Below are 22834 nucleotides of genomic sequence, written 5' to 3' on the forward strand. Positions count from 1 at the left end.
GCAGCTCATCGAGCTGGTAAGTGGATCTGCTCTTAGGTCAATCAATCTCTGTTGATATCACCTGGCCGCAATGTCAAACACAGTGACATGCAGCTCATCGAGCTGGTAAGTGGATCTGCTCTTAGGTCAATCAATCTCTGTTGATATCACCTGGCCGCAATGTCAAACACAGTGACATGCAGCTCATCGAGCTGGTAAGTGGATCTGCTCTTAGGTCAATCAATCTCTGTTGATATCACCTGGCCGCAATGTCAAACACAGTGACATGCAGCTCATCGAGCTGGTAAGTGGATCTGCTCTTAGGTCAATCAATCTCGTATATTTGAATGTTTGTGTGCTTTGAGATTTTTATTCAGTCATCTTTTTAAACGTTACTGCGTGTATTTAAATGTTAATAATATTGTAGTGTTGTTTTTGTTGTTTTAGGCACCACCACTGTAATTTTTCATGTTGGAGACAATAAAGTGAGTCCGTGTAAAAATACAGCCAGGCCTCCCCAAAGTGCGCATCCCTGCGTCCTACACGCACTAGAAGCCGAAAACACGTACTAGAAATGTATGGAGGGGGTCCCGGGACGCACTAAACTTAAAAAGACCAGGCACTGGGGCTCCCTACATTTCCTTTATCGTGCGTACCGTAGATATTTTTCAACCTGCAATCGTCAGCTATTGTACACATTTCACTATGCGTGACCACAATGTTTTATAAGTACACCGGGACTTTTTGGCTTTTAGACCCTTGAGACCCTCAAAAATTCTGCAGTGGGGGTCCATGGACCCTCTTAAAATTCTGCAGTGGGGGTCCATTGACCCTCTTAAAATTGAAAGTGGGGGTCCATGGACCCTCTTAAAATTGAAAGTGGGGGTCCATGGACCCTCTTAAAATTGAAAGTGGGGGTCCATGGACCCTCTTAAAATTGAAAGTGGGGGTCCATGGACCCTCTTAAAATTAAAAGTGGGGGTCCATGGACCCTCTTAAAATTGTGCAGTGGGGGTCCATTGACCCTCTTAAAATTGTGCAGTGGGGGTCCATTGACCCTCTTAAAATTGAAAGTGGGGGTCCATGGACCCTCTAAGAGGGACGTCGGAGGGGAGCCCTGACATGCCATCTATCGGCCCTGATTTGACATGGTGTGTGTATATGTATTGTTCAGGTCAACATGGGCTACACTCAGGATGAGAGGACCTACACCATCTCCGGTCACTGGGATCCCTCCGAGAAATGTTTTGAAATCCTCAACACGGAGACTGAGAAAGGTCGGCATCGTTCTGCTTCATCTATATTAGCAAGGCATTGGTCACACTGCATCATTGTACTGGGCATCGTTCTGCTTCATCTACCGTATTAGCAAGGCATTGGTCACACTGCATCATTGTACTGGGCATCGTTCTGCTTCATCTACCGTATTAGCAAGGCATTGGTCACACTGCATCATTGTACTGGGCATCGTTCTGCTTCATCTACCGTATTAGCAAGGCATTGGTCATACTGCATCGTTGTACTGGGCATCGTTCTGCTTCATCTACCATATTAGCAAGGCATTGGTCATACTGCATCGTTGTACTGGGCATCGTTCTGCTTCATCTACCGTATTAGCAAGGCATTGGTCATACTGCATCATTGTACTGGGCATCGTTCTGCTTCATCTACCGTATTAGCAAGGCATTGGTCATACTGCATCATTGTACTGGGCATCGTTCTGCTTCATCTACCGTATTAGCAAGGCATTGGTCACACTGCATCGTTGTACTCGGCATCACAGTTAGAGTTGTTGACTCCTTGCTTACTTATCCTGAGAAAATGTTTAACTTGTCATGTTGAAAACGTCAAAAATCAAAATGCAAAAGCTTTTTAAAAACTTTCAAATTCAGTGTTATAGTGGAAGTTTCCTGTAAGTGGTTGTGTGACGGCAGTGATTATACGTTATTTGTATTTTTGACAAAAAATATTACACGTGTTAATCCTTGTTGTGTTGTGTGCGTGCAGACACACGTGTGTTCCTGACGGTGGCGGTGGACCTCGTCATCTTCGGCATCCAGGAGCCCGTCAGGTTTGCGCTGGAGGTGCGTGCCAAGGTCTTCCCCGTCACCGAGCGATTCTGGCAATTCACCAAGAAACCACACTACGAGCGCTTCCACGTCATGCTCAAACCGGTGAGTACCTTGAGTCTGCTTCTGTCTGTCTGTGCATCCCAAGGACAGATTGTATGAAAAGACCTAGCGATCTTCATCGGCTTGTAAAATAAAGTTCACTTCAATTCCATTCAGTCTAACACTGTTTGCATGAAAAGTGAAGCCTGGTGGTGCGGGTAGCTCAACTGGTAGAGCACTGGACGTGTGATCCCAGGGTCTGGGGTTCCACTCTGGGCCGGTAGCTCAACTGGTAGAGCACTGGACTTGTGATCCCAGGGTCAAGGGTTCCACTCTGGGCCGGTAGCTCAACTGGTAGAGCACTGGACGTGTGATCCCAGGGTCAAGGGTTCCACTCTGGGCCGGTAGCTCAACTGGTAGAGCACTGGACTTGTGATCCCAGGGTCAGGGGCTCCACTCTGGGCCGGTAGCTCAACTGGTAGAGCACTGGACTTGTGATCCCAGGGTCAAGGGGCTCCACTCTGGGCCGGTAGCTCAACTGGTAGAGCACTGGACTTGTGATCCCAGGGTCAGGGGTTCCACTCTGGGCCGGTAGCTCAACTGGTAGAGCACTGGACTTGTGATCCCAGGGTCTGGGGCTCCACTCTGGGCCGGTAGCTCAACTGGTAGAGCACTGGACTTGTCATCCCAGGGTCTGGGGCTCCACTCTGGGCGGGTAGCTCAACTGGTAGAGCACTGGACTTGTGATCCCAGGGTCAGGGGCTCCACTCTGGGCCGGTAGCTCAACTGGTAGAGCACTGGACTTGTCATCCCAGGGTCAAGGGTTCCACTCTGGGCGGGTAGCTCAACTGGTAGAGCACTGGACTTGTCATCCCAGGGTCAGGGGCTCCACTCTGGGCCGGTAGCTCAACTGGTAGAGCACTGGACTTGTCATCCCAGGGTCAGGGGCTCCACTCTGGGCCGGTAGCTCAACTGGTAGAGCACTGGACTTGTCATCCCAGGGTCAAGGGCTCCACTCTGGGCGGGTAGCTCAACTGGTAGAGCACTGGACTTGTCATCCCAGGGTCTGGGGCTCCACTCTGGGCCGGTAGCTCAACTGGTAGAGCACTGGACTTGTGATCCCAGGGTCAAGGGTTCCACTCTGGGCCGGTAGCTCAACTGGTAGAGCACTGGACTTGTGATCCCAGGGTCAGGGGCTCCACTCTGGGCCGGTAGCTCAACTGGTAGAGCACTGGACTTGTGATCCCAGGGTCAAGGGTTCCACTCTGGGCCGGTAGCTCAACTGGTAGAGCACTGGACTTGTCATCCCAGGGTCTGGGGTTCCACTCTGGGCCGGTAGCTCAACTGGTAGAGCACTGGACTTGTCATCCCAGGGTCAGGGGCTCCACTCTGGGCCGGTAGCTCAACTGGTAGAGCACTGGACTTGTCATCCCAGGGTCTGGGGCTCCACTCTGGGCGGGTAGCTCAACTGGTAGAGCACTGGACTTGTGATCCCAGGGTCAGGGGTTCCACTCTGGGCCGGTAGCTCAACTGGTAGAGCACTGGACTTGTCATCCCAGGGTCTGGGGTTCCACTCTGGGCCGGTAGCTCAACTGGTAGAGCACTGGACTTGTGATCCCAGGGTCAAGGGGCTCCACTCTGGGCGGGTAGCTCAACTGGTAGAGCACTGGACTTGTCATCCCAGGGTCTGGGGTTCCACTCTGGGCCGGTAGCTCAACTGGTAGAGCACTGGACTTGTGATCCCAGGGTCTGGGGTTCCACTCTGGGCCGGTAGCTCAACTGGTAGAGCACTGGACTTGTGATCCCAGGGTCAAGGGGCTCCACTCTGGGCCGGTAGCTCAACTGGTAGAGCACTGGACTTGTCATCCCAGGGTCAGGGGCTCCACTCTGGGCCGGTAGCTCAACTGGTAGAGCACTGGACTTGTCATCCCAGGGTCAGGGGCTCCACTCTGGGCCGGTAGCTCAACTGGTAGAGCACTGGACTTGTGATCCCAGGGTCAAGGGTTCCACTCTGGGCCGGTAGCTCAACTGGTAGAGCACTGGACGTGTGATCCCAGTGTCAAGGGTTCCACTCTGGGCGGGTAGCTCAACTGGTAGAGCACTGGACTTGTGATCCCAGGGTCAAGGGTTCCACTCTGGGCGGGTAGCTCAACTGGTAGAGCACTGGACGTGTGATCCCAGGGTCAAGGGTTCCACTCTGGGCGGGTAGCTCAACTGGTAGAGCACTGGACTTGTGATCCCAGGGTCTGGGGCTCCACTCTGGGCGGGTAGCTCAACTGGTAGAGCACTGGACTTGTCATCCCAGGGTCAAGGGTTCCACTCTGGGCCGGTAGCTCAACTGGTAGAGCACTGGACTTGTCATCCCAGGGTCAAGGGTTCCACTCTGGGCCGGTAGCTCAACTGGTAGAGCACTGGACTTGTCATCCCAGGGTCAAGGGTTCCACTCTGGGCGGGTAGCTCAACTGGTAGAGCACTGGACTTGTCATCCCAGGGTCAAGGGTTCCACTCTGGGCCGGTAGCTCAACTGGTAGAGCACTGGACTTGTGATCCCAGGGTCAAGGGTTCCACTCTGGGCCGGTAGCTCAACTGGTAGAGCACTGGACTTGTGATCCCAGGGTCAAGGGTTCCACTCTGGGCCGGTAGCTCAACTGGTAGAGCACTGGACTTGTCATCCCAGGGTCTGGGGTTCCACTCTGGGCCGGGACAGACATGGGTCAACTTTATGTGCAGACTCAGAGACGGTATCCATGTCCCACAACTGTGGTACGTAAAAGACCTTGGTCAATCTGCCATAAGTGCAGGTGGCTGATTACACCTAAACACGCATACACCTGGGTAGCGCCACTCTGTTGCTGCTAGCTTTCCACTGGGAGGAAGCAAATTTCCCAGTGATGGGACAATAAAGTAATGAAAATGGTGACTGGTTTTGTTATCGGAAAGCTTTGTAGTGTTGAGAATGTTTATTTTTAGACACTTTTCATTTGTTTAGGATGACTGTGCGAAAGACTATGTACTTCTGCATTTCTTTTGTGTATGACACATGTATTTAGAGACCACACAGACTTTTGATTCTTTGATTCCATCGTTGCTGGGTGTTTTTTACGTTAGATATTAAATGACAAGAGTTTTGTAATATTTCAACTGGACAAATTTGATTGTTTTTTTTTAAATTTTTCTATCTTTGCTATTCTTGTGCACTTTCTTCATATGATCATGGCATTGAGACTGCATGGTTGATATATGAGCAAATGAATTCACAGATAAATAAACAGAAGTGTTTATTTGTTTGTTTGTGCAGTAACTTACTTTGTTTTGCTAGTTACTTAGTTGGGTATTTTTTTTCTTGGTTTCATTCTGACATTCATTTATTTTCATTTATTTGGTTGTCCAGGTGACGAACCCAGACGGGGAGGCGGGCTACGAGGTGCTGAAGGTGGAGAGTCAGACGGACAGGGACCGCCGAGCCACGCTCAGCCTCAGTCTGGGTGCTACAAGCAAGGTGCCACCTGAAACCATTCAGACACCACAGGAACCAGAGGAAGAGTCCGGTAGGTTGTGTCGGGGTGGTGGGTGCGTGTTTAAACGGTTTATAATTCCCTGGCACAGACACGGACAAGTCTGGGGTTAATAAATCAAGTATACACTGCTCTACACAAAATGTCTGTTTAACCCTTTCCCTGCCTGTAGGACGTCAGCTGACATCCTGGGTAAACTGCTTTAACGGGCAACAAACTGTTCAATAAACAACAACAGAAGAGGAAGATAACAACAAACAAACAATGTGTGTGTGTGTGCGTGTGTGTGTGTGTGTGTGTGTGTGTGTGTGTGTGTGTGTGTGTGTGTGTGTGTGTGGTGTGTGTGTGTGTGGTGTGTGTGTGTGTGTGGTGTGTGTGTGTGTGTGTGTGTGTGTGTGTGGTGTGTGTGTGTGTGGTGTGTGTGTGTGTGTGGTGTGTGGTGTGTGTGGTGTGTGTGTGTGTGTGTGTGTGTGTGTGTGTGTGCGTGTGTGTGGTGTGTGTGGTGTGTGTGTGTGTGTGTGTGTGTGTGGTGTGTGTGTGTGTGGTGTGTGTGTGTGTGTGGTGTGTGTGTGTGTGTGTGTGTGTGTGTGTGTGTGTGCGTGTGTGTGGTGTGTGTGTGGTGTGTGGTGTGTGTGGTGTGTGTGTGTGTGTGTGTGTGTGTGTGTGCGTGTGTGTGTGCGTGTGTGTGTTGGTGTGTGTGTTGGTGTGCGGTGTATTCATGTATACATGTACACTGCAAGTTGTCAACTCAGATAAACACAGGTAATGCTTGGTATCCAAATATTTCCTGGCAGCAAATCAGACAAGTCTGCTCTGAGTTAACCGGGTCAACATTATACTAGTATGCTCTATGCTTTACAAAACAATTTCTGTTTCATCTTTTCAAAGTTTGAGACTTTGTAGACCTGCTGATGATAAAAGGTAAACTCTACATTAGCATGATTGATTGTGACAGTCACTGTCAAACATTTGCCGAGTAGGTCTGCAGTGCCAGTGGATAGCAGCCTTGCTGTGCAAAAACATCGATCTCACAGTTTTTCTTAACGTGAACACTTTGGTAGCCCTACTAATAGTCCTACTTGAATTCTAAATGAGTGGGAAAATAGCTCAGTTGGTAGCGGCACTGGCTTTGAAACCAGAAATACTGCAGTTGGTGCATCTGCAGTGTGTATATGGCAACTCGATATGACAACCCAAAGTGTTGCATTGGATCAGAATTTTTACTGGCCGGCTGGGCGAGTTGCCAGACAGTTTCTACTAGCCCAGCGGATTTTTTACTCGCCCCTGGCAATTAGGCGGACGATTTGGTCATCTCTGCATACCTTTTGTTACCTTCATTCCCACAGACACGGACGAGCCTCTGCTGAGCGGGTCGGGCAACGTGAGCAAGGAGGTGAAGGACTGCAACCTGCTGGAGGCCTGGGCAGAGGTCCTGACCCGTTGGCATGGCAACCTGGCCCTGCGCCCCAAGCAGGTGACGGGGCTGGTGCGGAAAGGCATCCCCGAGGCGCTGAGGGGGGAGGTGTGGCAACTGCTGGCCGGCGCCCAGGATAACCAGCAACTCCTTGAGGCTTACCGCATTCTGATTACTAAGGTGTGTGTGTGTGTGTGTGTGTGTGTGTGTGTGTGTGTGTGGGGGGGGGGGGGGGGGGTATATTATGTGTCTATGTGTATGGAGTGATGGAAGTAAGAGGGTTGCTACTGTTGGTTGCTACTGTTGGTTGCGGCATATGACAATAAGCAACTCTTGGAGTCCTATCACATACTGTTTACCAATAATAAGAATAACAGCGGTGGTGCATGAATCACAGTGCTAACTGAAACGTCATTAACAGTAATAATACAAACATTTACTAAGAATTGCAGAGTGTAAGTAGATTGGCAGGTCAAATGTTGTGTGGTAGACGCTGCTTGTGTTTGTTTGTTTGTTTGTTTGTTTGCTTAACGCCCAGCCGACCACGAAGGGCCATATCAGGGCGGTGCTGCTTGTGTGATAGAAGTGGAGGGAGGGTGGTTGGGGGAAGAGTTCGCAAATATGCGCATGCATGAACAAATAGTAATGCCTTTGCTAAGTGGTGGCCAACTTGGCTGTTTCTGTTTGATTACATTTATCTTTTTTTTCCTGTACCACCAGGACTCGCCCTCAGAGGCTGTGATACAGAGAGACGTCAACCGCACGTTCCCTGCACACGACTTCTTCAAGGAGAGCGGGGGGCTGGGCCAGGACTCGCTCTACAGGATCAGTAAGGTACGCTTCGTGGCTTTCTGCAAGACATTGACTTCCAGCAGTCAGCTTTCTGCAAGACATTCATTTCAAGCAGTCAGCTTTCTGCAAGACATTGACTTCCAGCAGTCAGCTTTCTGCAAGACATTCATTTCCAGCAGTCAGCCTTGTGCACATTGTTCTGGGAGTCAGAAAAAAAACACCCACCCAAGAGATCCCAAGATCACAGCAAAATTGTCAGAAAGTCAGGTCCTAAAAGGCAGGAGATGTTAAATTGGAGGTAAACTTTCAGAGACTATGACGAGAAGGTCTGAAAAAGCCAGGTCTTACAAGAAAGGAAGTCTGAAATTGAGAAATCTTTAAAGGGGAGTCCCACTTAGTAGTCTGAAAGGGAGGGAGTCTGAAAGGGAGGGAGTCTTAAAGGGAGGGAGTCTGAAAGGGAGGGAGTCTGAAAGGGAGGGAGTCTGAAAGGGAGGGAGCCTGAAAGGGAGGGAGCCTGAAAGGGAGGGAGCCTGAAAGGGAGGGAGCCTGAAAGGGAGGGAGCCTGAAAGGGAGGGAGTCTGAAAGGGAGGGAGTCTGAAAGGGAGGGAGTCTGAAAGGGAGTGAGTCTGAAAGGGAGGGAGCCTGAAAGGGAGGGAGCCTGAAAGGGAGGGAGCCTGAAAGGGAGGGAGCCTGAAAGGGAGGGAGTCTTAAAGGGAGTCTTAAAGGGAGGGAGTTTGAAAGAGAGGGAGTTTGAAAGGGAGGGAGTCTGAAAGGGAGGGAGCCTGAAAGGGAGGGAGCCTGAAAGGGAGGGAGTCTGAAAGGGAGGGAGTCTTAAAGGGAGGGAGTCTTAAAGGGAGTCTTAAAGGGAGGGAGTTTGAAAGGGAGGGAGTTTGAAAGGGAGGGAGTCTGAAAGGGAGGGAGTCTGAAAGGGAGGGAGTCTAAAAGGGAGGGAGTCTGAAAGGGAGGGAGTCCGAAAGGGAGGGAGTCTGAAAGGGAGGGAGTCTGAAAGGGAGGGAGTCTTAAAACAGAGGTACATTTACAAAGGCTATGCACAATATGAGTGTTGTAGGCAGTGGATGTGAGGTTTGCTGACGTCACTGTGACGGACTGTTTCAGGCCTACTCTGTGTACGACGAGGACATCGGCTACGTGCAGGGCTTGTCTTTCCTGGCCGCCGCCCTTCTGCTGCATGTGAGTCGTCATTTTGGTTTCTCTGGGTTTGTGTGTGTGTGTGCGGGCGGGTGGGCGGTATTTTTCCCCCGCTATTTAGGCAGCCATACTCTGTTTTCGGGAGAACAAGGTACATGTCCATTTTGATTCTTTGATCTGATGCCGGAGGAGCAAGTGTTCTGTGTGCTCACCAAGATCCCGTACGAGTATAATTATCTTTATACTGTATCTATATTACAGCAGTCCCTGCAATGTACGGCCCCCGGCGTGAGCGGACACCTGACATGTACGGACACATTTGCTCGGCACGGAGTGTTTTCCTTCTATATTTGCCCCCCCTTAAACGGACACCTGCAAAACGTGGACGCGGACACTCATTTTCGGTCCCAACAGCAGGTCATACCTCCAATGTACGGACAGACCATCGTCAAATTTTCAACACAACAAAATCGATAACAGAGCAGTCCGGTTCTTGGTACAAAGATCACAGCCGCAATGGCGTGATGACAGTCACTGATAACTTGAGTGCACGTGTACCCATCAGGAAGGGGGATAGTTTTGGTCAGGAGTGGAGTACATGCGAAGATGCCAACATGAAACTGCACTGTGCTCTTTATTCTTGTCTGTTGGACGTAAACAACAGAAACCACAGACGATGAAGGTCCTGAGCGAAAGGGAGTGAAAAACCGGCCACACTTCTCAGCATCATGTAACCTCTTTCATTGACAAGATACTCTTGTTTCTCCTCAGCCTTGACCAGTGAGTCGGTTGCCTAATCTGTGTGCCTTCAGTTGTCTTGCTTTGTCAAAAGTTACGACACAGTCAACGGGTTTTGCTCTGAGTGAACAGTGCAGCTGGCCTCTCTGGCCACAGCCCCAAACAGTACATGGCTGGAGGGAGTGAGAGAGAGGGAGGGGGGGTGGGGGGTGGAGGGGTAGCTGGCTAAACTCTGTGGGGTGTCCGGTGTCACTGCATGTCAGCAGGAAGAGCATTGGAGAGAAATAGAGAGGTGTACTCTTCCACACAATTTCCAAGCATCAGTTGTCACGGTTTGGGGTAGGCATTAGTGAGGGAGAGTGGGAGCTGTGTTATGTACAGTGTATTTCCGACTGAAGAGTGAAAAGTCACTGCCATGCCACATGACCGGCATGCAGTCAATAAAGCCAGACAAGAAGAAAATAAATTACATGATTATGACATGCAGCTCTATCTGCTGCTATTTATTGAAACTGGTTTTCAAGCTTATTCTTGCAAAGCATCTGCACACCTCCTCTGTGCTGTGTTTGTGTGGCTGCTTTCGTATGTCAGTGCATGGTGAGTGTGTTCACTGCCTTGAGGATTTATTTTATCTCTTCTTTTCAACACTTTTCATACAAATCATTTTTACAGAACGTTTAAAGAAGTATTAGGAGTTTATTGTTTTTGTTTAGTAGCCACAAGAAGCGATGAGCATAGACTCAATCCTGTTGTTTGTGTGTCTCTGTGTCAGTGTTTGGGGGAGGGGGTGGTGTGGTCACCCCTCCCGTGACCGGACACCTGCAATGTACGGACAGTTTTGTTATGGCCCAAGGGTGTCCGTTCATGAGAGGGACTGCTGTATGAGTTATTTCTAATATGCTGACTGTTAGCAAATGATAACAGACATGTCGAGAAAAAAGATATCAAGCATGAGCCTTTTAGGCGAATGCTGATATCATTTGTGAGACATTTTTTTTTTTTTTTTTTTTTTTTTTTTTTTTCATAACATAAATTTATTTCTAATGTTCAGCTCAGTTTCCAATAATACACCCAAATCTAACTTTTTCCCATATCTAAATTTTCCAATGGTCATTTTGGTAATTAAAATACAATAATTCACAAAGTCAGTCAGCAAACAGTCAGCAAATTAGAAATAACGGTTTTATTACCGTTTAATTCGACCAAAAGAAATTTCGAAGCAACCCCGCGAATTAGACAGAACAGCCGCAATTGGAACTGGAGCGCTCCTACCTGTCAGTCAAAGAATTCTCGTGACCTGGGTCAGCCAATCAGAGTAACACACCTTACGTGATGAATATTCACAGGTCAAATGCGTTTGACACACAACAAACCATGTTGAACATGAGTTTCGGTTGCTTCTCTTTTTCTTGTTGAATAGAGAGCGACAGATTTAGAACCGACTCCAGACGGTAGATGGGAAATGACGTAAAGATACATTTGACGTAAAGCGAGTGACCCAATTTCACTTGATTATTCCGAACTTTGATAATTTAGATTTCAAGTGAGCGAGTCGGCATTGCACACTCCAGGATGGGCGGTGCCTCGCTGTTCCGTAAAGCACCCACCGACAAAACTCGCTTTTCGGTATTTTTTAGATAAAGAGAGTATTATCTGACAGCATTTGAAGTGTCATTTTTTAGAATAAATCATACTGATATTGCTGATTTAAATTTTTACTTTGTCTTGTTAATTTTTAGCTTGATAAACAACAAGTCGCGTAAGGCGAAATTACTACATTTAGTCAAGCTGTGGAACTCACAGAATGAAACTGAACGTAGTCCGCCATCAGTGCAAAAGGCAGTGAAAGTGACGAGCCTGTTTGGCGCGGTAGCGATTGCGCTGTGGTTCATAGCACGCTTTACTGTACCTCTCTTCGTTTTAACTTTCTGAGCGTGTTTTTAATCCAAACATATTATATCTGTATGTTTTTGGAATCAGGAACCGACAAGGAATAAGATGAAATAGTTTTTAAAACGATTTCGGAAATTTAATTTTGATCATAATTTTTATATTTTTAATTTTCAGAGCTTGTTTTTAATCCAAATATAACATATTTATATGTTTTTGGAATCAGAAAATGACAAAGAATAAGATGAAATTGTTTTTGGATCGTTTAATAAAAAATAATTTTAATTACAAGTTTCCGATTTTTAATGACCAAACTCACTCATTAGTTTTTAAGCCACCAAGCTGAAATGCAATACCAAACCCCGGCCTTCATCGAAGATTGCTTTGCCAAAATTTCAATCAATTTAATGGAAAAATGAGGGTGTGACAGTGCTGCCTCAACTTTTACAAAAAGCTGGATATGACGTCATCAAAGGTATTTATCGAAAAAATGAAAAAAACGTCCGGGGATATCATACCCAGGAACTCTCATGTCAAATTTCATAAAGATCGGCCCAGTAGTTTAGTCTGAATCGCTCTACACACACACACAGACAGACAGACAGACACACACACACACACACACACACACACACACACACACACACACACATACACCACGACCCTCGTCTCGATTCCCCCCTCTATGTTAAAACATTTAGTCAAAACTTGACTAAATGTAAAAAGGGTCCCTGCCCGAACGTTATAACATTTAGAGGGTCACCTAGAATCCGTCCTGATTGGTCAAAAAGCCATATGGGGCACTGAATTGGTAATAAAATGTACTATTAAAGTATTATTATTATTATCTCCAGATGCCCGAGGAGCAAGCGTTCTGTGTGCTTACCAAGATTCTCTACGAGTACGGGATGCGCGACCTGTTCAAGCAAGGCTTCGAGGAGCTCCACCTCAAGTTCTACCAGCTGGAGAGACTCATACAGGTAACATGCCACACTTGTTGTTAAAGGCACAGGCCTTCCTGTGGAAACATTGTGCTCACTGCCTGTAACATGAGAAGACCAGCCCTCTACTCAGACACATACCACACTTCAACGTCCCCACTGTTTGCTGTGCAGTGTTACAAATATTCTGATCTTCTTCTTTGTTCATGGGCTTAGACTCCTACGTTCACTCATGTTTTTAGCACGAGTGGATTTTTACGTGTATGACCGTTTTTACCCCGCCATTCAGGCAGCATACGCCGATTTCGGGGGAGACATGCTGGGTATTTTCGTGTTTCTATAACCCACCGAACTCGGACATGGATTACAGGATCTTTTCCGTGCGCACTTGGTCTTGTGCTTGCGTGTACACACGAAGGGGGTTAAGTCACTTAGCAGGTCTGCACATAAGTTGACCTGGAAGATCGGAAAAATCTCCACTCTTAACCCACCAGGCGGCAGCGACCGGGATTCGAACTCACGACCTCCCGATTAGGAGACCGACGTCTTACCACCCCGCCATTTGCCCCCGTCAAATGTTCTGATGAACTCATTTCTTTTTCACAGCTGCTGATGGCTCTTTCAGAAATTCATTCGTAAAAACAAAACAAAAAAACATTGTGCTGAGAAAGCAGTCTGGATGGATGGTGATGTTTGGTATGAGTTTTAGTGGAGGGATGGCCTCAACCTGTGTTAAATCCTGCCTCAGTCTGGATGCGGATGTTTGGTATGAGTTTTAGTGGAGGGATGGCCTCAACCAATGTTAAATCCTGCCTCAGTCTCAGATGGTGAGCCAAATCCTTTCACAAGAAGGATTGTGCCTTGAACCAGAATTTCTAGTATTTCAATAAATGTTTACAGGCTCACTGTATAAATCACTGTCTGAGGTTGTGTTATTTCTTCACGTTGTTTTTGTGACCTTATTGGGCTAGAAGTCGCAGTGTTTGTTGGACTAGATTTGCGGCTGTGAAGTATTTGAAAGGAAAGAGTACCTTGCTTTGAAAGCAAACCTGCACAGTTAAAAAAAATGGATAGCACATTATCTCTTTCAGACACTTTGCATGTGTACAAAACTGTGGACAGAGCTTGATTTGCCCTGGGATACGGGGCTGCTGGTTTGTTGCAGATCATCCATACTTTTACATCAAGATGTCACATTTTGAGTGCATTTTGGTTGTAGACATCTGAGACTGTTGTGCTCTTTCTTTCTTTGCATCTGTCATTGTGATAATGTGGTGTATTTGGTGTGACAGGACCAGATGAGCGATCTACACGGCCACTTTGTGGACATGGGGTTAGAGATCCACATGTTTGCGTCGCAGTGGTTCCTGACGCTCTTCACCGCCAAGTTCCCTCTGCATGTCGTCTTCCACATCCTCGACCTCTACCTCAGTGAGGTCAGACACTTTTTTTTAAACCCCCCTCCTCCACCTACGGCTGTTCCTGGCCTGCATTTTAGTGCGAGTTAAAAAAAGTCAAGGCGGAAGCTACCAACAGCTGCAGCCAGCACACGGTCAAGCTCGCTTGCTTGCTATACCCAAATGCTTCCGCGCTTCACCGGAAGGTGGTACTTATCAGTGTATGGCTCTGAGTAAGCCAGCACTGCTGTGTAGGGCGGTGGTGGAAAGGATGCTAAACATAGCTCAGCCTGCCTGCAGCTAAGGAGGCAGAAATGAAGCCTTGAAAACAGCCGTTCACCCCATCCACATTTTCAAATGAGAATTTTTTTTTTTTTTTTAAACTAAAGAAAAGATGCATGAATCCAAAAGAGAAAGACCACTACTAATGTTCCAAAGTGAAGAATCAGTCGGTCTCTACATCAAGATGGAAAGAGTCGAAAGACCACTACTAATGTTCCAAAGTGAAGAATCAGTCGGTCTCTACATCAAGATGGAAAGAGTCGAAAGACCACTACTAATGTTCCAAAGTGAAGAATCAGTCGGTCTCTACATCAAGATGGAAAGAGTCGAAAGACCACTACTAATGTTCCAAAGTGAAGAATCAGTCGGTCTCTACATCAAGATGGAAAGAGTCGAAAGACCACTACTAATGTTCCAAAGTGAAGAATCAGTCGGTCTCTACATCAAGATGGAAAGAGTCGAAAGCCATTTGACTCACAAAATGTTTTGCCTGATAATTAATTTATCAACGCCTACTCAGCCATAAGTTTCTTTCGTTGTATCATTACTATTTGTTTGTCGGTGCGCTGCAAAGACCACTAGGTCAACATACTTGTGAATATTTCGTTTTTATCTATGATTAAACATACTTTCTTCTTTTTATCTTTTTTTTTAAAGATGCATGATTTTGAGTGCAGTGTAAAATGTGTACACATTAGGTCTGTTTCATTTAAAGTTTTATTGAAATAATGAATTAATGTTTGAACTCCTACTGTTTCCAGGGCAACCTTGTGATATTCAGCGTGGCTCTGTCTCTCCTGAAGGTAAGTTTGACTGGAGAATTTTTTTTCTTTTGACCCAAAGTGTGACATTTTTAGGATGGAAAATTGTGAAGACTCAATTCTTTTGCTCTTTCCGAAATCTTTACTGTGAGTAAAAGTGAAGGCAGCAGAGTGAAAAAGAAAAGGAGGGTTGTTGATGTAACGTGGCTGTGTGTGTTTGTGGGGGGAGGGGGGTGCATGTGTGTCTGGGTTGGTGTGTGTGCATCAGTGTACTTATGGAATGCCGAATTTTGTGTTAGCCCTCTTGTGAGGCCCCCTTAGTTCTGATACCTACGCCTTATTAATGACATTTTAAACAAGTCTAAACTTGCAAAATTATTTTTCTCATTGTGTGTTTTTCAAAGTAGATAATTTGCCTGTGACAGCGCTGGTGTTATTCTCTTGTTTAAGCTGTCATGTAAAGGTCTGATGCATGACTTTGAATTGAAGGGATGCTGAAATATTTCACTGTGTTTGTTACAGCTGTCACGCAAAGATCTCCTGTCAGATGACTTTGAGGGCGTACTGAAGTATTTAACTGTGTTTTGTTACAGCTGTCACGCAAAGATCTCCTGTCACATGACTTTGAGGGCGTGCTGAAGTATTTCACTGTGTTTTGTTACAGCTGTCACGCAAAGATCTCCTGTCACATGACTTTGAGGGCGTGCTGAAGTATTTCACTGTGTTTTGTTACAGCTGTCACGCAAAGATCTCCTGTCACATGACTTTGAGGGCGTGCTGAAGTATTTCACTGTGTTTTGTTACAGCTGTCACGCAAAGATCTCCTGTCACATGACTTTGAGGGCGTGCTGAAGTATTTCACTGTGTTTTGTTACAGCTGTCACGCAAAGATCTCCTGTCACATGACTTTGAGGGCGTGCTGAAGTATTTCCGCGTCCAGCTGCCCAAGAGATTTCGTACGGAGGAGGCGGCCATGGAGTTGATGCAGACGGCCGTGTCTCTGAAGGTGAGATAGTTGTGAACGTTCACCCGTCACCTCCCAACAGTGCGTCTCAACTAAGGGACGTGACCAATGTCTACATCAGTTGACAGTCATGAAAACTTCCTCCTTTTGGACCTCTCTAGGTCTTCATGTTAGATATGGAAAATCAGCACATTAAATTCATTTTGAAGCTGTAAGCAACACACCTTGTGTGTAAGTCAATTTCCCTTCTTCTTTTACATCAGGGTTAAGAAAAAGCGATAAAATCTTCAAAATTTGGTCTTATGTGGATTTGGCAAACCTTGTTTCTTCATCTTTGACCCGTTTCTATTCTGATGTCTGCAATTAACAGTCTTGCTAAACGGTTCACATATTCTGTGTCTATGGATCTGTTTGGGGACTTTATTCTCATCTTTCAATGAACAGTGTAATTACACAGAACAGAGTGACAACGCAATGCAGACATCCTCATGTCGGGAAATGATCTTTACATTGTAAAACATTTCTTTGATTTTAAAATCGTTTCCCTATTCCCCAACCTTTCCATCACAATGAACTGTCAAGTTTGAGCGACTGTCTGAGTCTTCTCTCTCTCTCTCTCTCTCTCTCTCTCTCTCTCTCTCTCTCTCTCTCTCTCTCTCTCTCTCTCTCTCTCTCTCTCTCTCTCTCTCTCTCCCTCCCTCTCCCTCTCCCTCTCCCTCTCTCTCCCTCTCCCTCTCTCTCTCTCTCCCTCTCTCTCTCCCTCTCTCTCTCTCTCTATCTCCCCCCTCCTTCTCTCTTTCTCCCACTCTTTCTCACACACTCCCTTGCACGCAAACACACACTCTTTGATTTTAAGCTGGAGAGTGTTGACTGTACTTTGCCTGTCTCCGTGTCTAATGTGATATATGTGTAACGTCGTGTGTGTGTTTCTTCAGGTGACGGCCAAGAAGATGAAGAAGTACGAGAAGGAATACCAGGCCATGAAGGAACACGAACTACAACAGGAAGATCCTCTCGAGAGATATGACGTTAGTAGATGTGTGTGTGCGTGTGTGTGTGTGTTTATGTATGTGTGTGTGTGTGTGTGCGTCTATATCTGTGTTTGCAGGTGTCTGAGTTTGCATATATGTATTTGTGTGTGTGTGTCTCTCTCTCTCTCTCTCTGTCTGTCTGTCAATCTGTCTGTCTGTCTGTCTGTCTGCCTGAGAGTGTATGTGTCTGTCTGCCTGCCTGACTGTCTCTCTCTCTGTCTGTCTGTCTGTCTGTCTGTCTGTCTGTCTGTCTGTCTGTGACTTTGAGCTGTTGAAGGTGTTCTTCATTGTCAGTCCCCATAGACTGAGTGAAACATTCTGATAGAAGGCCGAGGGATGGAAGCAGACTTTGTGTGATCAGAATCAGCAAGAATCAAAAACCATGTGATGAATTATAGACTTGAAAATGAGATAATTAGTTGCCAAAGTCTTTCCAAAACTGATGAAAAGTTGACCTTCACAGTGAAACCCCCTGACAACTTCCCCCTTGTTAAGACCCTGCTTTCTCAGACTTTCTGTTCAGAACCTGTGAAAATGTACCCCCATTTTAAGACTCCCTCCCTTTAAGACGTGGTTTTGAGGCCTTAAAGGGGGTTCCACTGTATTTTTGACAAGGTGAGACTTGCACAGACTCAGCTGACAGGAAACCCCTGTTATCTTCCTTCCTTATGAATACAATCTTTTGAAATGTTATGATAAGAATTACATGTTTGCCATTTTCCTGTAGATAAGATATGACACTCTTGAGCTGTCATGAGAGTCTAATCCTTAAATGTTTTTGAAAGTTTTGGCTTTGCTTGTGACACCGGCTTTTCAGTGGTGAGATGACTGTACAGTGGTGAGATGACCTGAGAAAATCGGGTCTTAAAAAGGAGAGTCTAAAAGGGGGGTAATTTGACAGAGGTTATAAACAGAAAGTCTGATAAAACAGGGTCTTGGAAAGGAGGGAGTCTTAACTTGGGGGTACCACTGTAATAAACTCTCTCATAGATAACAAATATGGCCATAGACACAGTTTACAGAAAAGAAAATTAATAAAACACAGATAAGAATGTCACTGAAAAATATTGGTTTTGAGAGGGTTCAGCTTAGTTGACTGTCAGAGCCAAGTGTTGTTGTGTGTGTGAAAATGGACGGCTGTTGTTTTGGTTTGCTTGTATAACACCAGTGATACGTGTTTCGTTCAGAGTATGGACTGTTTGGACAATTTTAGGAAGAAGAACAGTCTTAACAAAAGAATTGCTCAGCAGAAAGTAGTTATTTTAATTTTCTGTTTGTACATACAGGCGTTTTGTTCCTTCCTTCTTTCTGTTTTTGTCTTCATTCAAATCCTCGTTCATTCATCATTTATTTTAAGTTATTTTTTATTTAAATTTCTTTTAATTTATTAGTTTATTAATGCATCTGTTAGTTTATTATTTATCCATCCATCTTTCTGTCTTCCTGTCTGTCTGCCTGTCTGTCTGTCTGCCTGTCTGTCTGTCTGCCTTATCATTTGATTCATTTATTTGTTTATTTATTTGTTAATTCATTTATTTGTTTATTTATTTATTCATTTATTTGTTTATTTATTTGTTAATTCATTTATTTGTTTATTTATTTGTTAATTCAATTATTTGTTTATTTATTTGTTAATTCATTTATTTGTTTATTTATTTGTTAATTCATTTATTTGTTTATTTGTTTGTTAATTCATTTATTTGTTTATTTATTTGTTAATTCATTTATTGGTTTATTTATTTATTCATTTATTTGTTTATTTATTTGTTAATTCATTTATTGGTTTATTTATTTGTTTATTTATTTGTTAATTCATTTATTGGTTTATTTATTTGTTAATTCATTTATTGGTTTATTTATTTATTTGTTTATTTATTTGTTAATTCATTTATTGGTTTATTTATTTATTCATTTATTTGTTTATTTATTTGTTAATTCATTTATTTGTTTATTCATTTATTTATTTATTCATTTATTTGTTTATTCAAGTATTTATTTATTCAATCATTTATTGTTTAATGTGTTCATTTGCATATTGATGATGGATATGTGCCTGCCTACCTGACTTCTTTCTGTCCAGTGTCATTCTTAACTATTCATTCATTTCATTATTGATGGTGTGTGTGTTGTTTCAGCGTGAGAACAAGCGTCTGCTGGAGAACAACATGCGTCTGGAACAGGAGAACGACGACCTGGCCCACGAACTGGTGGAGTGTAAGCTGGTTCTACGCAGTGAGGTCGACAATGTGAGTCAGCCCTTAGTGTTGTGTGTCTGTGTGTCTGTGTGTCTGTCTGACTGTCTGTCTGTCTGTCTGTCTGTCTGACTGTCTGTCTGTCTGTCTGTCTGTCTGTCTGTCCCTATCTATCTGTCTGTCGTGTCTGTCTGTCTGTCTGTCTGTCTGTCTGTCTGACTGTCTGTCTGTCTGTCTGTCTGTCTGACTGTCTGTCTGTCTGTCTGTCTGTCTGTCCCTATCTATCTGTCTGTCGTGTCTGTCCGACTGTCTGTCTGAACTGGTGGAGTGTAAACTGGTCCCATGCTGTGAAGTCGTCTGTGATTCAGTCCTTAGTGATGTGTCTGTCTGTCATTGTTCCCATCCAGTAGTGATGTGTCTGTCTGTCATTGTTCCCATCCAGTAGTGATGTGTCTGTCTGTCATTCTTCCCATCCAGTAGTGATGTGTCTGTCTGTCATTCTTCCCATCCAGTAGTGATGTCTGTCTGTCATTCTTCCCATCCAGTAGTGATGTGTCTGTCTGTCATTCTTCCCATCCAGTAGTGATGTCTGTCTGTCATTCTTCCCATCCAGTAGTGATGTGTCTGTCTGTCATTCTTCCCATCCAGTAGTGATGTGTCTGTCTGTCATTCTTCCCATCCAGTAGTGATGTCTGTCTGTCATTCTTCCCATCCAGTAGTGATGTGTCTGTCTGTCATTCTTCCCATCCAGTAGTGATGTCTGTCTGTCATTCTTCCCATCCAGTAGTGATGTGTCTGTCTGTCATTCTTCCCATCCAGTAGTGATGTGTCTGTCTGTCATTCTTCCCATCCAGTAGTGATGTGTCTGTCTGTCATTCTTCCCATCCAGTAGTGATGTGTCTGTCTGTCATTCTTCCCATCCAGTAGTGATGTGTCTGTCTGTCATTCTTCCCATCCAGTAGTGATGTGTCTGTCATTGTTCCCATCCAGTAGTGATGTGTCTGTCTGTCATTGTTCCCATCCAGTAGTGATCTGTCTGTCTGTCATTGTTCCCATCCAGTAGTGATGTGTCTGTCTGTCATTCTTCCCATCCAGTAGTGATGTGTCTGTCATTCTTCCCATCCAGTAGTGATGTGTCTGTCTGTCATTCTTCCCATCCAGTAGTGATGTGTCTGTCTGTCATTCTTCCCATCCAGTAGTGATGTGTCTGTCATTGTTCCCATCCAGTAGTGATGTGTCTGTCTGTCATTCTTCCCATCCAGTAGTGATGTCTGTCTGTCATTGTTCCCATCCAGTAGTGATGTGTCTGTCTGTCATTCTTCCCATCCAGTAGTGATGTGTCTGTCTGTCATTGTTCCCATCCAGTAGTGATGTGTCTGTCTGTCATTGTTCCCATCCAGTAGTGATGTGTCTGTCTGTCATTCTTCCCATCCAGTAGTGATGTGTCTGTCTGTCATTCTTCCCATCCAGTAGTGATGTGTCTGTCTGTCATTCTTCCCATCCAGTAGTGATGTGTCTGTCTGTCATTGTTCCCATCCAGTAGTGATGTGTCTGTCTGTCATTGTTCCCATCCAGTAGTGATGTGTCTGTCTGTCATTCTTCCCATCCAGTAGTGATGTGTCTGTCTGTCATTCTTCCCATCCAGTAGTGATGTGTCTGTCTGTCATTGTTCCCATCCAGTAGTGATGTGTCTGTCTGTCATTCTTCCCATCCAGTAGTGATGTGTCTGTCTGTCATTCTTCCCATCCAGTAGTGATGTGTCTGTCTGTCATTGTTCCCATCCAGTAGTGATGTGTCTGTCTGTCATTCTTCCCATCCAGTAGTGATGTGTCTGTCTGTCATTCTTCCCATCCAGTAGTGATGTGTCTGTCATTGTTCCCATCCAGTAGTGATGTGTCTGTCTGTCATTCTTCCCATCCAGTAGTGATGTCTGTCTGTCATTGTTCCCATCCAGTAGTGATGTGTCTGTCATTCTTCCCATCCAGTAGTGATGTGTCTGTCATTCTTCCCATCCAGTAGTGATGTGTCTGTCTGTCATTCTTCCCATCCAGTAGTGATGTGTCTGTCTGTCATTGTTCCCATCCAGTAGTGATGTGTCTGTCTGTCATTGTTCCCATCCAGTAGTGATGTGTCTGTCATTGTTCCCATCCAGTAGTGATGTGTCTGTCTGTCATTGTTCCCATCCAGTAGTGATGTGTCTGTCTGTCATTCTTCCCATCCAGTAGTGATGTGTCTGTCATTCTTCCCATCCAGTAGTGATGTGTCTGTCTGTCATTGTTCCCATCCAGTAGTGATGTGTCTGTCTGTCATTGTTCCCATCCAGTAGTGATGTGTCTGTCTGTCATTCTTCCCATCCAGTAGTGATGTGTCTGTCTGTCATTCTTCCCATCCAGTAGTGATGTGTCTGTCTGTCATTGTTCCCATCCAGTAGTGATGTGTCTGTCTGTCATTCTTCCCATCCAGTAGTGATGTGTCTGTCTGTCATTCTTCCCATCCAGTAGTGATGTGTCTGTCTGTCATTGTTCCCATCCAGTAGTGATGTGTCTGTCTGTCATTGTTCCCATCCAGTAGTGATGTGTCTGTCTGTCATTGTTCCCATCCAGTAGTGATGTGTCTGTCTGTCATTGTTCCCATCCAGTAGAGATGTGTCTGTCTGTCATTCTTCCCATCCAGTAGTGATGTGTCTGTCTGTCATTCTTCCCATCCAGTAGTGATGTGTCTGTCTGTCATTCTTCCCATCCAGTAGTGATGTGTCTGTCATTGTTCCCATCCAGTAGTGATGTGTCTGTCATTGTTCCCATCCAGTAGTGATGTGTCTGTCTGTCATTCTTCCCATCCAGTAGTGATGTGTCTGTCTGTCATTGTTCCCATCCAGTAGTGATGTGTCTGTCTGTCATTCTTCCCATCCAGTAGTGATGTGTCTGTCTGTCATTGTTCCCATCCAGTAGTGATGTGTCTGTCTGTCATTCTTCCCATCCAGTAGTGATGTGTCTGTCTGTCATTGTTCCCATCCAGTAGTGATGTGTCTGTCTGTCATTGTTCCCATCCAGTAGTGATGTGTCTGTCTGTCATTGTTCCCATCCAGTAGTGATGTGTCTGTCTGTCATTCTTCCCATCCAGTAGTGATGTGTCTGTCATTCTTCCCATCCAGTAGTGATGTGTCTGTCATTCTTCCCATCCAGTAGTGATGTGTCTGTCATTCTTCCCATCCAGTAGTGATGTGTCTGTCATTCTTCCCATCCAGTAGTGATGTGTCTGTCTGTCATTCTTCCCATCCAGTAGTGATGTCTGTCTGTCATTGTTCCCATCCAGTAGTGATGTCTGTCTGTCATTCTTCCCATCCAGTAGTGATGTGTCTGTCTGTCATTCTTCCCATCCAGTAGTGATGTCTGTCTGTCATTCTTCCCATCCAGTAGTGATGTGTCTGTATGTCATTGTTCCCATCCAGTAGTGATGTGTCTGTCTGTCATTGTTCCCATCCAGTAGTGATGTGTCTGTCTGTCATTCTTCCCATCCAGTAGTGATGGAATTACTTGTAGTGTTGAGAGAGTGTGTATGTTCTAATGTTAGTGGGATAAAAAGTTGACTTTGTGGCTGTAGCGTTTTGGTCAATGATAGTGGTAGCTGGACACAGTATAACTCTTCCTGTTTTGGTCAATGATAGTGGTAGCTGGACAC

At 45.4% G+C, this 22834-nt stretch overlaps 1 protein-coding gene across 2 annotated transcripts in view; it reads left to right on the forward strand.

The window, feature by feature from the left end:
• LOC138949515 (rab GTPase-activating protein 1-like) overlaps positions 1-22834 on the forward strand; it is a 67209-nt gene that overhangs the window by 23896 nt on the left and 20479 nt on the right. For both annotated transcript variants that reach the window (XM_070321342.1, XM_070321343.1), the window contains 12 exons: positions 1154-1256; positions 1987-2153; positions 5482-5638; positions 6952-7199; positions 7740-7853; positions 8928-9002; positions 12443-12568; positions 13822-13965; positions 14970-15011; positions 15847-15975; positions 16869-16961; positions 19100-19210. In XM_070321342.1, the coding sequence (XP_070177443.1) occupies positions 1154-1256; positions 1987-2153; positions 5482-5638; positions 6952-7199; positions 7740-7853; positions 8928-9002; positions 12443-12568; positions 13822-13965; positions 14970-15011; positions 15847-15975; positions 16869-16961; positions 19100-19210 (1509 nt within the window). The remainder of the gene's footprint in view (positions 1-1153; positions 1257-1986; positions 2154-5481; positions 5639-6951; positions 7200-7739; positions 7854-8927; positions 9003-12442; positions 12569-13821; positions 13966-14969; positions 15012-15846; positions 15976-16868; positions 16962-19099; positions 19211-22834) is intronic.

The sequence above is a fragment of the Littorina saxatilis genome, linkage group LG15 (assembly GCF_037325665.1).
Source record: "Littorina saxatilis isolate snail1 linkage group LG15, US_GU_Lsax_2.0, whole genome shotgun sequence".
Classification (NCBI taxonomy): Eukaryota; Metazoa; Mollusca; class Gastropoda; order Littorinimorpha; family Littorinidae; genus Littorina; species Littorina saxatilis.